The sequence below is a fragment of the Hyla sarda genome, chromosome 2 (genome assembly GCF_029499605.1).
Source record: "Hyla sarda isolate aHylSar1 chromosome 2, aHylSar1.hap1, whole genome shotgun sequence".
NCBI classification, from domain to species: Eukaryota; Metazoa; Chordata; class Amphibia; order Anura; family Hylidae; genus Hyla; species Hyla sarda.
The window spans coordinates 307857542-307871983 of NC_079190.1; the positions used below are offsets into that span (position 1 = coordinate 307857542).

The 14442-nt window shown below is 43.5% G+C and overlaps 1 protein-coding gene across 5 annotated transcripts in view; it reads right to left on the reverse strand.

Moving 5' to 3' along the window:
- The window catches only part of ILRUN (inflammation and lipid regulator with UBA-like and NBR1-like domains), a 168496-nt gene that overhangs the window by 136268 nt on the left and 17786 nt on the right, over positions 1 to 14442 (reverse strand). For all 5 annotated transcript variants that reach the window (XM_056557654.1, XM_056557655.1, XM_056557658.1 and 2 more), the window contains exon 2: positions 5735 to 5889. In XM_056557654.1, coding sequence (XP_056413629.1) covers positions 5735 to 5889 — 155 coding nt within the window. The remainder of the gene's footprint in view (positions 1 to 5734; positions 5890 to 14442) is intronic.

Consider the following 14442-nt stretch of genomic DNA (forward strand, 5'->3'; position numbering starts at 1 on the left):
CCTACACAGCCCCCCTCCCCCAATAAGAACGTCCGGTACGCCACTGTTTCCAAAGCAGAGCCTCCAGCTGTTGAAAAACAACAACTCCCAGTATTGCCGGACAGCCGTTGACTGCCCACGCATGCTGGGAATTTTGCAACAGCTGGAGGCACCCTGTTTGGGAATCACTGGCGTAGAATACCCCTATGTCCACCCCTATGCAAATCCCTAATTCAGGCTTCAAATGCACATGGCGCTCTCACTTTGGAGCCCTGTCATATTTCAAGGCAACAGTTTAGGGCGACATATGGGGTATCGCCGTACTCGGGAGAAATTGCGTTACAAGGTTTGGGGGGGGCTTTTTCTTCTTTAACCCTTCATGAAAAGGAAATGTTGGGGTCTACACCAGAATGTTAGTGTAAAAATTTTTTATTTTTTACACTAACATGCTGATGTTGCCCTATACTTTACATTTTCACAAGAGGTAAAAGGGAAAAAAGCCCCCCAAAATTTGTAACGCAATTTCTCCCGACTACAGAGATACCCCATATGTGAGCGCAAAGTGCTCTGGGGGCGCACAACAAGGCCCAGAAGGGAGAGCGCACCATGTACATTTGAGGTGATTTGCACAGGGGTGGCTGATTGTTACAGCGGTTTAGACAAACGCAAAAAAAAAAAACCCCACATGTGACCCCATTTCGGAAACGTCACCCCTCACGGAATGTAATGAGGGGTGCAGTGAGAATTTACCCCCCACAGGTGTCTGACGGATCTTTGGAACAGTGGTCCGTGAAAATGAAAACTTGTACAGCCCACTGTTCCAAAGATCTGTCAGACACCAGTGGGGGGCAAATGCTCATTGTATCCCTTGTTACGTTCCTCAAGGGGTCTCGTTTCAAAAATGGTATGCCATGTGTTTTTTTTTTGCTGTTCTGGCACCATAGGGGCTTCCTAAATGCGATATGCCCCCCCCCCCCCCCCCCGAGCAAAATTTGCTCTCAAAAAGCCAAATATGACTCCTTCTATTCTGAGCATTGTAGTTCGCCCATAGTGCACTTCAGGTCAACTTATGGGGTACCTCCATACTCAGAAGAGAAGGGGTTACAAATATTGGGGGGGTATTTCCTGCTATTAACCCTTGGAAAAATTTGAAATTTGGGGGGAAACACACATTTTAGTGAAAAAAAATAAAAAAAAAATGTTACATATGCAAAAGTCGTGAAACACCTGTGGGGTATTAAGGCTCACTTTATTCCTTGTTATGTTCCTCAAGGGGTCTAGTTTCCAAAATGGTATGCCATGTGAGGGTTTTTTGCTGTTCTGGCACCATAGGGGCTTCCTAAATGAAACATGCCCCCAAAAAACCATTTCAGAAAAACGTACTCTCCAAAATCCCCTTGTCACTCTTTCCCTTCTGAGCCCTCTACTGCGCCCGCCGAACAATTTACATAGACATATGAGGTATGTGCTTACTCAAGAGAAACTGGGCTACAAATATAAGTATACATTTTCTCCTTTTACCCCTTGTAAAAATTCAAAAATTGGGTCTACAAGAACATGCGAGTGTAAAAAATGAAGATTGCGAATTTTCTCCTTCACTTTGCTTCTATTCCTGTGAAACACCTAAAGGGTTAAAATGATGACTGAATGTCATTTTGAATACTTTGGGGGGTGCAGTTTTTATAATGGGGTCTTTTGTGGGGTATTTCTAATATGAAGACCCTTCAAATCCACTTCAAACCTGAACTGGTCCCTGAAAAATAGTGAGTTTGAAAATTTTGTGAAAAATTGGAAAATTGCTGCTGAACTTTGAAGCCCTCTGGTGTCTTCCAAAAGTAAAAACTCGTCACTGTTATGATGCAGACATAAAGTAGACATATTGTTTATGTGAATAAAAACAAGGTTTTATTTGTTATATACATTTTCCTTACAAGCAGAGAGCTTCAAAGTTAGAAAAATGCAAATTTTTCAAATTTTTCATCAAATTTTAGGATTTTTCACAAGGAAAGGATGCAAGTTACCACAAAAATTTACCACCATGTTAAAGTAGAATATGTCACGAAAAAAAAATCTCGGAATTAGAATGATCACTAAAAGCATTCCATAGTTATTAATGTTTAAAGTGACAGTGGTCAGATGTGCAAAAAACGCTCTGGTCCTTAAGGCCAAAATGGGCTTGGTCCTGAAGGGGTTAAATCACATTTATGAACTTTTTTTTTTCTTTTACACTTTTTTTTTGCAGTGTTATAGCTCCCATAGGGACCTATAGCACTGCACACACTGATTGCCAGCACTGTTCAGTGATCAGTGTTATCAACGGTCGATTGCTCAAGCCTGCATCTCAGGCTTGGAGCAATCAATCACCGATGGGACACATCGGAGGCAGGTAAGAGGACCTCTGCTCATGTTCCAGCTGATCGGGACACCGCATTTTCACTGCGGTGGCCCCTATCAGCCCCACTGAGCAGCCGGGCAGCTTCCACCTTCGTTTTAGACGCGGCGTTCAAAAGGGGTCTAAAGGGTTAATAGCGCGCGGCACCGCGATTGCTGCCGCACGCTATTAGCCCCAGCTTCAGATACATGCCAGCCCGATACGTCCTTGGTCGTTAAGAGGTTTTAACCCCTTAAGGACGCAGGACGTAAATGTACGTCCTGGTGAGGTGGTACTTAACGCACCAGGACGTACATTTACGTCCTAAGCATAACCGCGGGCATCGGAGCGATGCCCGTGTCATGCGCGGCTGATCCCGGCTGCTTATCGCAGCCAGGGACCCGCCGGCAATGGCCGACGCCCGCGATCTCGCGGGCGTCCGCCATTAACCCCTCAGGTGCCGGGATCAATACAGATCCCGGCATCTGCGGCAGTTCGCGATTAAAATGAACGATCGGATCGCCCGCAGCGCTGCTGCGGGGATCCGATCATTCATAACGCCGCACGGAGGTCCCCTCACCTTCCTCCGTGCGGCTCCCGGCATCTCCTGCTCTGGTCTGTGATCGAGCAGACCAGAGCAGGAGATGACCGATAATACTGATCTGTTCTATGTCCTATACATAGAACAGATCAGTATTAGCAATCATGGTATTGCTATGAATAGTCCCCTATGGGGACTATTCAAGTGTAAAAAAAAAATGTAAAAAAATGTAAAAGTAAAAGTAAAAAAAAAGTGAAAAATCCCCTCCCCCAATAAAAAAGTAAAACGTCCGTTTTTTCCTATTTTACCCCCAAAAAGCGTAAAAAACATTTTTTATAGACATATTTGGTATCGCCGCGTGCGTAAATGTCCGAACTATTAAAATAGAATGTTAATGATCCCGTACGGTGAACGGCGTGAACGAAAAAAAATTTAAAAAGTCCAAAATTCCTACTTTTTTAATACATTTTATTAAAAAAAAAATTATAAAAAATGTATTAAAAGTTTTTTATATGCAAATGTGGTATCAAAAAAAAGTACAGATCATGGCGCAAAAAATTAGCCCCCATACCGCCGCTTATACGGAAAAATAAAAAAGTTATAGGTCATCAAAATAAAGGGATTATAAACGTACTAATTTGGTTAAAAAGTTTGTGATTTTTTTTAAGCGTAACAATAATATAAAAGTATATAATAATGGGTATCATTTTTATCGTATTGACCCTCAGAATAAAGAACACACGTCATTTTTACCAGAAATTGTACGGCGTGAAAACAAAACCTTCCAAAATTAGCAAAATTGCGTTTTTCGTTTTAATTTCCCCACAAAAATAGTGTTTTTTGGTTGCGCCATACATTTTATGATATAATGAGTGATGTCATTACAAAGGACAACTGGTCGCGCAAAAAACAAGCCCTCATACTAGTCTGTGGATGAAAATATAAAAGAGTTATGATTTTTAGAAGGCGAGGAGGAAAAAATGAAAACGTAAAAATTAAATTGTCTGAGTCCTTAAGGCCAAAATGGTCTGAGTCCTTAAGGGGTTAAAGGGGTACTCCCCTGGAATTTTTTTTTTTTTTTTTTTTTTTATATCAACTGATGCCAGAAAGTTACACAGATTTGTAAATTACTTCTATTAAAAAATCTTAACCCTACTTATGAGCTGCTGAATGTTCCAGAGGAAGTTTTTTCTTTTTGAATTTCCTTTCTGTCTGACCACGGTGCTCTCTGCTGACACCTCTGTCCATTTTAGGAGCTGTCCGGAGCAGGATAGGTTTGCTATCTGGATTTGCTCCTACTCTGGACAGTTCCTAAAATGGACAGAGGTGTCAGCAGAGAGCATTGTGGTCAGGCAGAAAGGAAATTCAAAAAGAAAAAAAAGAACTTCCTCTGGAACATACAGCAACTGATCAGTACTGGAAGGGTTAAGATTTTTAAATAGAAGCAATTTACAAATCTGTTTAATTTTCTGGCACCAGTTGATTTAAAAAAAAAAAAAAAAAAAAAATTATGTTTTCCAGTGGAGTAAGGACTATGGATCGACCGATTATCGGTATGGCCGATATTATCGGGCGATAATCACGAATTTGGGCATTATCGGTATCGGCAATTACCTTGCCGATAAGCCGATAATGCCCCGCCCCGCCCCCCCCTGACCCGCCGCGCCGCACCGCGACCCTCCCCCCCCCCCCCCTGAGTCGCACCCCCCACCGTAGTGCTGGGCGGTATACCTGTATGGATTTTTGCCCATACTGCAGCGGCGTCTATGCAGCGTACTAGGCCGGAGCCTGCACGGAGTGGAGAAGATGACCGCCGGAGAAGAAGGACAGCCCGGACCGGTTCACCCTCCACCCGGAATGCCGCCGGACACTACAGGAAGGAGGAATGGATGACCCGGACCTCCCTGACAGGTAGGGGAGAGAAGCGGTTGGTGGCGGCGGCGGCCTATGGCACCGCAAAAGCCACTGCAGTGCATTGATTTAAAGCGCCCGCTTTAAATCAATGACCTGCAGCGGTGTCGAGGGGGGATAAATAACCGATAACTTATACCGGAATATCGGTATAAGTTATCGGCTATCGGCCCTAACCTCCACCGATTATCGGTATCGGCCCTAAAAAAACGATATCGGTCGATCCCTAGTAACGACGCAATAAACTTTGAATGTGGTGTCTAAAGGGTTAATGCATCGCATCTGCCTGATCGACAGTGCCCGGCATTAACCCTGGGACCTGGCTGTTGATCGCCATCAGGACCCACCGTGTTTGAAGTAGGCTCAGCGCGTGAGCATGCTTCAAACCCTGGTAACAGGATCAGGGCGTACAAATACACCCTTGGTCCTTAAGTACTGGGACGCAAGGGCATACCTGTACGTCCTTAGAGCCTTACATGTTAAACTTCTTAAATCTTTGTTGATTTGTTTTTTTTGTGTTGGTTTTTAAATTTAAAAACAAAAAACATTTAAAACAACGTAAAAAGACAAGTAAACATGCAGGCAATATCCACAGATTTTTTTGATCCAAATATTTTCAAAAATATAAAAAAATAAAGTAAAAAAAAAATGTGAAGACATTTTTTGGCTGATTTTTTATTTCTTTTTTTCTGCAGCAAATGCTAATATTTTAATTGAAAACTAGTCATAGGATGTTAACAGCTCAAAATTTTTTTTTAACCATATACAGACAAAAAAAAAAAAAAGGATCATTTGCTTAATTATACAACCGTAAAATTACAGTCGTTTTTCTATTAGACTCTCTATTAAAAAAACAAATAGCTAATTTTTCTTATCATTGGGATTTGTGCACATAAACTGTAGCATATACAAGACATATACTATGACATTACCTGTGTTCTGTACTCTCCAAGTTTTGGTAAAATGGGTATCAGGAGGTACAGACTCCCCTTCTCCAATAGTTACATCTTCGACAAATGACATGCAAGGGATGTTGACATTAGGACTTTCAAAGTCATAATATGCTCCAATAGCTGCCTGCAGATTCCTAAAACAAAGACAGATGTACAGATTTTTTAATATTTGCACATATTTATATAGAGATTTCATGAGTTTAAAAAGGAAACCGACAGCTGATTTACCAGCCGTAAACCCAATACACTGGCATATAGTGCAGGTGAACGGGAAAAAGATGAGGTATAACTAACCTAGATCTGCACTTTGGTTCTGGAGATAATCATTGCTAAAATGTTATTCAATGTCAACTTTTTACAATGGAGATGGTACCAGGCGTATCCAGCATTGCTACCATGATGCCAGGTCGAGCCCCCATTGCACAAAGCCAGTGATTAACATTAGCAATATCAGCTAATTACAGGTTTACCTCCAGAAGTTATACCTCATTTTAATCTGGTTCACTCACATTATAACCCTGTGTATACGTTTAGTGCGGATGAACCATCTGTCAGTTTCACTTTAATAGACAATACGGAATAAGTGAGATGTAAACCAAATGATCTTAAAACATCCATTTATGTAAAGGAATATGAATATGTTCACTATTTTATTATAAAAAGGTATTGAAAGTGTACCTATAAGGAAAAAAAAAAAAAAAAAAAAAAGTTTCTGACTTACTCTAACTGGTTCTGATGCAGTCTTAAATCTTGGTTTTCATCCTTTTAAAGCTTATTCACTTTCTTACATTGCTCACACTAAATGTAAATTATTTAGAAGGAGAGGGCATTCCCTTGCTTGTCCTCACATCTTATGTGGGAACTTCCTACCTTACTTTACAGAGCTGACAACAGGCTGCCCTGTACACTAAGGGGGAGATTTGTCAAAACCTGTGCAAAGGAAAAGTTGCCCAGTTGCCCATAGCAACCAATCATATCGCTTCTTTCATTTTGCAGAGGCCTTGTTAAAAATGAAAAAAAGCAATCTGACTGGTTGCTATGGGCAACTCAGAAACTTTTCCTATGGACAGGTTTTGATAAATCTCCCCCTAAGGCTCTATGACACACCAATGGCTCACAGAGCAGGCTAATTCGGGAGCATGCACAGAGCCTTGCTTGTCCCGCTCACACTTCCTATATTTAACTCATACAGAGACAATAGCTGCAGCACCCATTTGTCATCAGCTGCAAACCTATGGGATGGGACGTGACGTGACTTGCACTGAGGGGGCGGGGCGTGACGTGACATTACAAGATGCCCGATTGCGGGGGTCCCGCCTCTGGGGACCCCCGTGATCTTGCACGCAGCACCCTGTCAGAATCAGTTCGCTCCGGGTCCGATTACTGTCGATCACGGGGACGGAGCATTTTGACATCACGGCTCCGCCCCCCCCCCCCCATGTGACGTCACGCTCCGCCCCTCAATGCAAGCCTATGGGAGGGGGCGTGACCGCTGCCTGTCCTTTTCTACCAAAACTCAGGTCTTGAGAAGAGGCCACGTCCAGCTTGTAGTGCTTGAAGAACGTGTGAGGGTTAGATCATGTCACTCTGCAAATCTGACCAAGGGAAGTGGAAGCTTTCGCTGCCCAGGAGACATAGACCTGGCTTTTTTACCTTTGTTTGGTCATTTGAACTGGATAAATAAGTTCAGATCCTTACGCCAAGCCCTTGTAACATCAAGATAATGCAGCACAATTCTTCTTACATCAAGGGAATGCAATTCCTCCTCTTTCTTGTTCATGGGGTTATTACAGAAAGTAGGAAGAACTATCTTGCGACCTGTGAAAAACTCTACGGTGACCCCTCAACAAACGATGGTAATTTGTTCCAAATGAACCATCGTTACTTGAATTTATCATATGTTGAGGGATCCGTGCAATAACACAAAGTTACACTCACGTGTCCCCACTGCTGCTCTGGACCGTCTCTCTCCATCACAGTCATCACGTCGCTGCGCATGGCACTCCTATTCAATAACTGGACGGAGTGCGTGGCGACGTGACGATGAAGGAGAGCGACGGGCATGCAGCGGAGCATGAAGGATGGTCCGGAGCGTCGGGGACAGGTGAGTGACAGTCTGCGCTGCTGGTTAGCCATTTATGCGATGGCCCCGACATACAAAAGCATCATATGTTGATGCGGCCTTCAACATACGATGGCCTCTGAGAGGCCATCATATGTTGAAATGGTCGTATGTCAAGGCCATTGTAGGTCAGGGGATCACTGTAACTACGTTGGGAAGAAAGGCAGGGTTTCACATAAGTATGATTTTATCTTCCAAAACCGTAAAGTAAGGGCTTTCTATGGACAAGGCTTGTATTTCACAGACTCTTTTGGCCAAGATGATTTCCACTAAGAATACAGTTTTCCCCATGTAAGGAGATTGATGGAAGACTCCTGTAGAGGTTCAAAGGGCTTCTGGGTTAGAGCTGAAAGAACTATGTAAAGATTCCAGGGGGGAGCAAGGTTAGATATTTTTTGGTTTCAATCTGGAGATTGCTCTTAAAAATAAAAATAAAACGTAAGGCTGCTGTTTGAACTTTAAGCATGCTTAAAGAGAGGCCTTTTTCAAAGCCCTCTTGTAGAAAGTCCAACATTTTTGGAATATGCAGGTTAAGTATATTAAATCGGGGAGTTATCACACAATTGCCTCAGTCCCTCATGTTCTAAATCGTACCTTTCAGCAGGCATGCAGCTAGTTGCAGCTTTCCTGGATGCTTGTATTGAAGAGGGCCCTAACTTAACAGGTTGACACTGAGGAAGAAGAATAGTCTGTTAGAGAAGGTTCTTTCAACACACTGAACCAGCTCCGCTTTGGCCACATTGGGGCTATAAAGATGACCCAAGCAAACCCTGACCGAATCTTTTGCAGAGATCTAAATATGAGAGGTAGAGAGCGAAAAGCATATGCAAGACAAAACGACCACGTTTGCTGAAGGGCGTCTATTGCTTCTGGTCTGTCTAGAGAATTCAGGGAGAAAAAGCAAGGAACTTTCCTGTTCTGACGATTGGCAAACAGATCTATTAATAGGAGACCACAGTTCTTTACTCAGGACTGGAATACTAGAGCAGTTAGCTCCCATTCGCCCGGATTTACAGTATGCCTGCTAAGGAAATTTGCTTCTGTATTGTCTATACCTTTTAGATGAACTGCAGATAGAGGGGTTACATTTTGTTCCAACCAGGAGAATGTCTTGTCCCTCCCTGATTTATGAAGGCTACAGTGGTTACATTGTCCGAGTAGACTTTTACATGGCAATTGCTCATGATATCCTTTGAAGCTTTTGATGCATTTTGAACAGCCTTCAATTCCGATCCAATCCGAAATTTACAATCCAACCTAGATCCTGAAGGCAGTCTAATGTCTGACAGACATGCTGGGATAGGAGGTGATGGGAACTGGCGACGATCAGGAGATCGTCCAAATAAGGGATTATGGTAATCCCCTTCAACCTTAGAAAAGCTACCACCTCCACCATCACCTTTTTGAAAATCCTCAGGGCTGAGGAGATCCCAAAGGGTAGGAAGCTCTGAACTGACAGTGGGGGTCCTTCTTGTTCAGACGGATTGCAAACCATAAATACTTGTGTGACGGATGTATGGGCAGGTGAAAATAGTAATCTTTTAAATCTATAGTGGCCATCCAGGCCTCTTTTTGAATGAGGGGGGTGGCAGATTTTAGGGTTTCCAATTTGAATTTTTTGTATTTTATACTTTGTTTAGGTTGTTTAGATTCATGATGGTTGTGAAGGTGCCATTTGGTTTTGGAACCAGAAAGACTGGAATAATGGCCCTGACCCTGTTCTGACTGGGGAACCTGGACAATAGCATGCAAGGCAAGCATGTCTTTTAGCCCTGACAAAAGACGTTTGTTTAGCTTAGAGGTGGGAGTGAGGCGAACTCTGTTCTATAACCAAACTCCAAAAGTGTTCAGAATAAATGGATTTGTGGTTATATTAGCCCATTGACGACAGTATAGATAAAGCCTTCCCCCCACCTTAAGAATGTCATTGTTATTTGTTGGAGGTGGAGGAAGCAGAAGAAGGGTTAAGAAGGAAGTCCCCGTCTTTGCCTCCCTTTGGATAGCTCCATCTACCCGTTTTTACCTTTTCCTCTATATTGTTTATTTCTGGGAAAGGAACACAAATTACTTTTAATTTTAGGATTTGTTTCCTTCAGAAAACCTTTGTTTTTATCAGCAGCACCTCCAAAAAAGAAAGCGATTCCTGTTGCACAAATCTCTCTGTACAGGGCTTACAGAGAGGCTTGGAGTAACCATTAGGTAAAGTCCCTGAGCAAATTCCACATTTCTTAAGCTTTATTTTTTGTTGGAACCTTCCATAGAAACCTCTAAGTTTCTTCGGGGCCTCCTTGTCTCCCTGAAAGGAAGTGAAGGAAACCCCCCCAGTAAGTGAACTCCTGAGGGCCAGGTACTCACTGGGTTGCCAGCTTCCAAATGCTCCAGAAATGCAGAGCGTGTAGAGGCAGATCCGTCCATGGAAACAGAGGGAGGGTACTTCCTTAATTACCCTCTGACTTAGAATTTGGCACCCTTTCTTCGTCCAGGCATGGCAGGGTTCTGGTGCGTAGTGACATATTGTAGGCGGGACTTCTGGCGGCCAGCCAATCACAGCGCATGTACGTGTGCATGTGACGTCACAGAGCCAAGCCGCAAACCGGAAGGGACTAAGGGAAGATCTGGAGACCTCATGCAGCCTGCCAAACAATACAGGTCCCCGCATAAACTCCCAAAGTGCCGCAAGGGACCAAAGGGACTGGAGAAGCGCCCCCAGGGTGGTGCGACCCAGTGCAGGAATGGAAGAGGAATACTCGGAGGTGCCCGACTATCTCCTGCCTGGATACCTACAGAAGTAACAACCTCTCTGCATCACTGCTCCATGGGAACAGGAAACACTGAGGGGCTGAAGGGGAGGAGCCCTTTTAACCTCTCTGTATTTCTGGTTCCTATAGAGGCCTATGGGTGCAATCTCATTGTAGGTGCTGTTGTGAAGATGATATGAAAAATTAAAATGTGCTTTTTTTCTTTCCACAAATCATTCAATCAACATCACTTGTGAGAAATTTTTTGTACATTGCATCTCAAATGGAGAAAATGCACCCCATATTTTATACCCTGTTCGGCCAGTGTTTGAAAATACCACCGCTTAGCCTGTATTTGGTTGTTTCGCTACATGTACCAAGAATGAAAGGGATTGAAGCTTGCAGAACCATACAGCACCCCCATAAGTGACTTTTTAAAAACTACACCACCGAAAGTATTGACTTGTGTTAGTATTGTGTTCTTTAAAAGCTTTTCGTGTTGATGGTATTAGTGTAAGTCAGTGTAAAATATTTATATTTGCTTAAATTTTTTCACAAATGCATCATTTGTGGGATACATTTTTTAAAAATAGCTTCTGAAATTAATGAAAAGCACCCCAAATGATATTATGCTGCCTGTCCCATGTAAGGCAGTACCCCAACTTATGCCATATTTGGTTGCAGGGTCACATGGGACACAAAATGAGAGGAGAGGAGCACCATTTGGCTTTCAGGATATCATTATACAAATTATAGGCTGTACCTTATGCTTGCAACGTATTCTAGCTGTCAGAACAATACCACCAGAACAAGTGACCCCATCTTCGAAACTACAGCCCCCTGGAATTTTAGGGAAGTGGGACCTTCCCTCCTCCCCACAGGCGCACCTTTTCCAGCAAGGATAGTGCCAAAAGTGCAACCCCCTCCGGAATATCTGGACATCCTGTTGTCTCAGGTGTTCATCTCTACCACAAGTTTTGAGAAAACTCTTGGGAGCAGAGGAGATTCCCAACAGGAGGCACCGGAAATGGAAATGCTGCATTTCCCTGTTCAAGACACAGCAAACTGAAGGTAACCTTAGTACCAAGGGTTGATAGAAATCCAATAGTATGCGTCATTTATCTCTTTGAACAGGTACGATGGCCTTCAGAGACAACATATCCAAGGCCCCACCTCTAGTTGAGCTGACTACTACGGCGAGGATTAGGAGTGTCTGGAAAAGGAGGATACAGTCCTAGGAGAATCTCCTAGAACTCTATCAACCTTTCCCAGCCCACCGGAGCCCCTGAAAGCTGAACTCATTTATGCAGGCTAAAGTCAGAAACCGCCGAGAAGCGAGGTTCATGCAGAATCGAAGTACTGTAACTTCGCTCATCTCTACTCAGAACTATAGTTGGAGAGGAGAATGAAATTCCTCCCTTTAACCTCTGGGGTAGCTGCAATGACCTATTTTTTCCCCTTTTCCAGTAGAATCTCTGAAAGGACTTAAATTCCCAAGGGTTTTATCACCTGGAAATTCCTTTACCTGGTCCGTGGCATCCTCTAGAATCTTTTCTTCATTTATTTTAGATATATACAAATATATCGAAAAAATACGGGAGCAGCACTCCAGTTACGGTGAAACCAAAAAGGTGTTTATTCACACATCTGTAAAACGCAAAAGCATCTAACAGATGTGTGAATAAACCCATTATATACACACACACACACACACACACACACACACACACATATATATATACACATACATACATACACACACACACACACACACACACAGTAACCCCCCGACCTACGATGGCCCCGACATATGATAAAATCGACATACGATGGCCTCTCAGAGGCCATCGCATGTCGATGTCAGCATCGACATACGATGCCAGCATCGACATACAATGCTTTTATATGTCGGGGCCATCGCATTAACGGCTATTCGACAGCGCAAAATGCTTAATCTGCTGTCGGATAGCAGTTTAAGCATCCCTGGCAGGTTCGCTTACCTATTCCCGCTGCTCCGGGTCCACTTCGCGATCCTCCGGTGTCTTGCGCATCTTCTCCAGGGTAGGGGCCTTGCTTTCCGGCGTCGTTATTATGTCACTACGCACGCCGCGTCGGCGCAGCAGCGTAATAACGTCACCAGAAAGCGAGGCCCGGACCCTGCAGAAGATGCGCAAGACACCGGAGGATCGCGAAGAAGACACCAGAGCAGCGGGACAGCATCGGGAGCCCGTGGGACAGCATCGGGAGCGGTGAGGACCTGGTCCGGAGCGACGAGGACAGGTGAGTACAGCTTCCTATACTTTACATTGCACGGATCCCTCAACATACGATGGATTCGACAAACGATGGATCGTTTGGAACGAATTACCATCGTATGTTGACGGACCACTGTGTGTGTGTATATATTATATAAAATCTACATACTAGTAGAGTAACCAGGGTTGCCCGTTTTTTTCTTCCTAATCCTTGTTGTGAAGGAAAATCAACAGAGGAAGCTTTTGACTTCATATCCAGTCCCGTAATATGTGTACATGGTATTGAAATATCTCCAGCCATACGGAAGTTATGTGGGAACATATATTTCCCATTGATTTGCATGGGACTGTAAACAAAAACCCTGACCCTCACAAAAGGGGGTAGTTAAGGGTTAAATGAACTAACCTATATTTTAAGTGGACATATAAGTAACATGTGACCAAGTATTATCAAAATATCTCCAGCCGTTTGGAAGTTATGCAGTAACATATTTCCCATAGACTTGTATGGGACTTAAAAAAATAAAAACTATACCTGCAAATGGGGGCGAGTAATGGTTAAATTACCTATGCTATGTTTGTTGTTGACATATAAGTAACGCGTGTGCCAAGTTTCCCGTTAATATCTTTAGCCGTTTGGACATGATTTTTTTTTTTTCTAAGAGCCGAGGAACGTGCTCTCAAATCACCCAAAGTGCAAGAAAAAGTGCAAACGTGTTACACTAAAAAAACATGCACAGAGGATACGGTCTATCTCAAGCCCTTCTCCAAAAGGAGAGAGGCCCCCTCAACAAACCTTACCCTTCGCCTCCGGACCAAAATGTACCTGCAAGGTTCCAGGTTCCATGTCCCTTTTCGCCAAAGCTACTAAGGGACCACAAATGCTCCCGGCATCCCACTTGGCGTTAGCCAAGTTATCTGCCCACAGAGCCGATAACAGTAGGTACCCTGCCAAAGCAGGAGCACCCGGGGTGTTTGCAGGGAGGTGTGGAACCTAATGGCCGCACACACCTCCCCTAGACTGCCAGAAGGGCTACCGCATCCTGACAAATCCTTTGGACACACAACACACAAAAAGTGACACAGTGAGACAAAAATAAATAATTAAGTGAATGTGTGCAGATATACTGCCCGGACATCCTGCAGGATCTATAAAAATTTCTCTGATCCTAGCCAGAAGGCCGGGAATCAAGAGGTGAGTGCCAAGGGTGAAGAGATGCAAGGGCGAAAGCTTCAGGGGTGCAGGAATACAGGCGCTGACCAAGAAGGGGACCAGTGAAGCCAGGTAGGGGAGGTGCGGTTTTGTACCTCTCACTAAGGGGGGACGGGAGATGTGGAGGATCGATACGGTCCGTATTTATAAGACTTGTTTGCTCCTGGGCACAATATACATTATGCGATATCGCATTTCTTAGGCTCAGTTGCACTTTACTTTTACAGCGGCAGGTGATGTAATATGATGGCTTGCTGTCTGTGATTCCAATTGGTCATACATTTTTTTTTTTATATAATGTTTTTTCTTGTTTTTAAGGCTACACATTTGTTAATGTTGTATATTTTTATTATATGTAT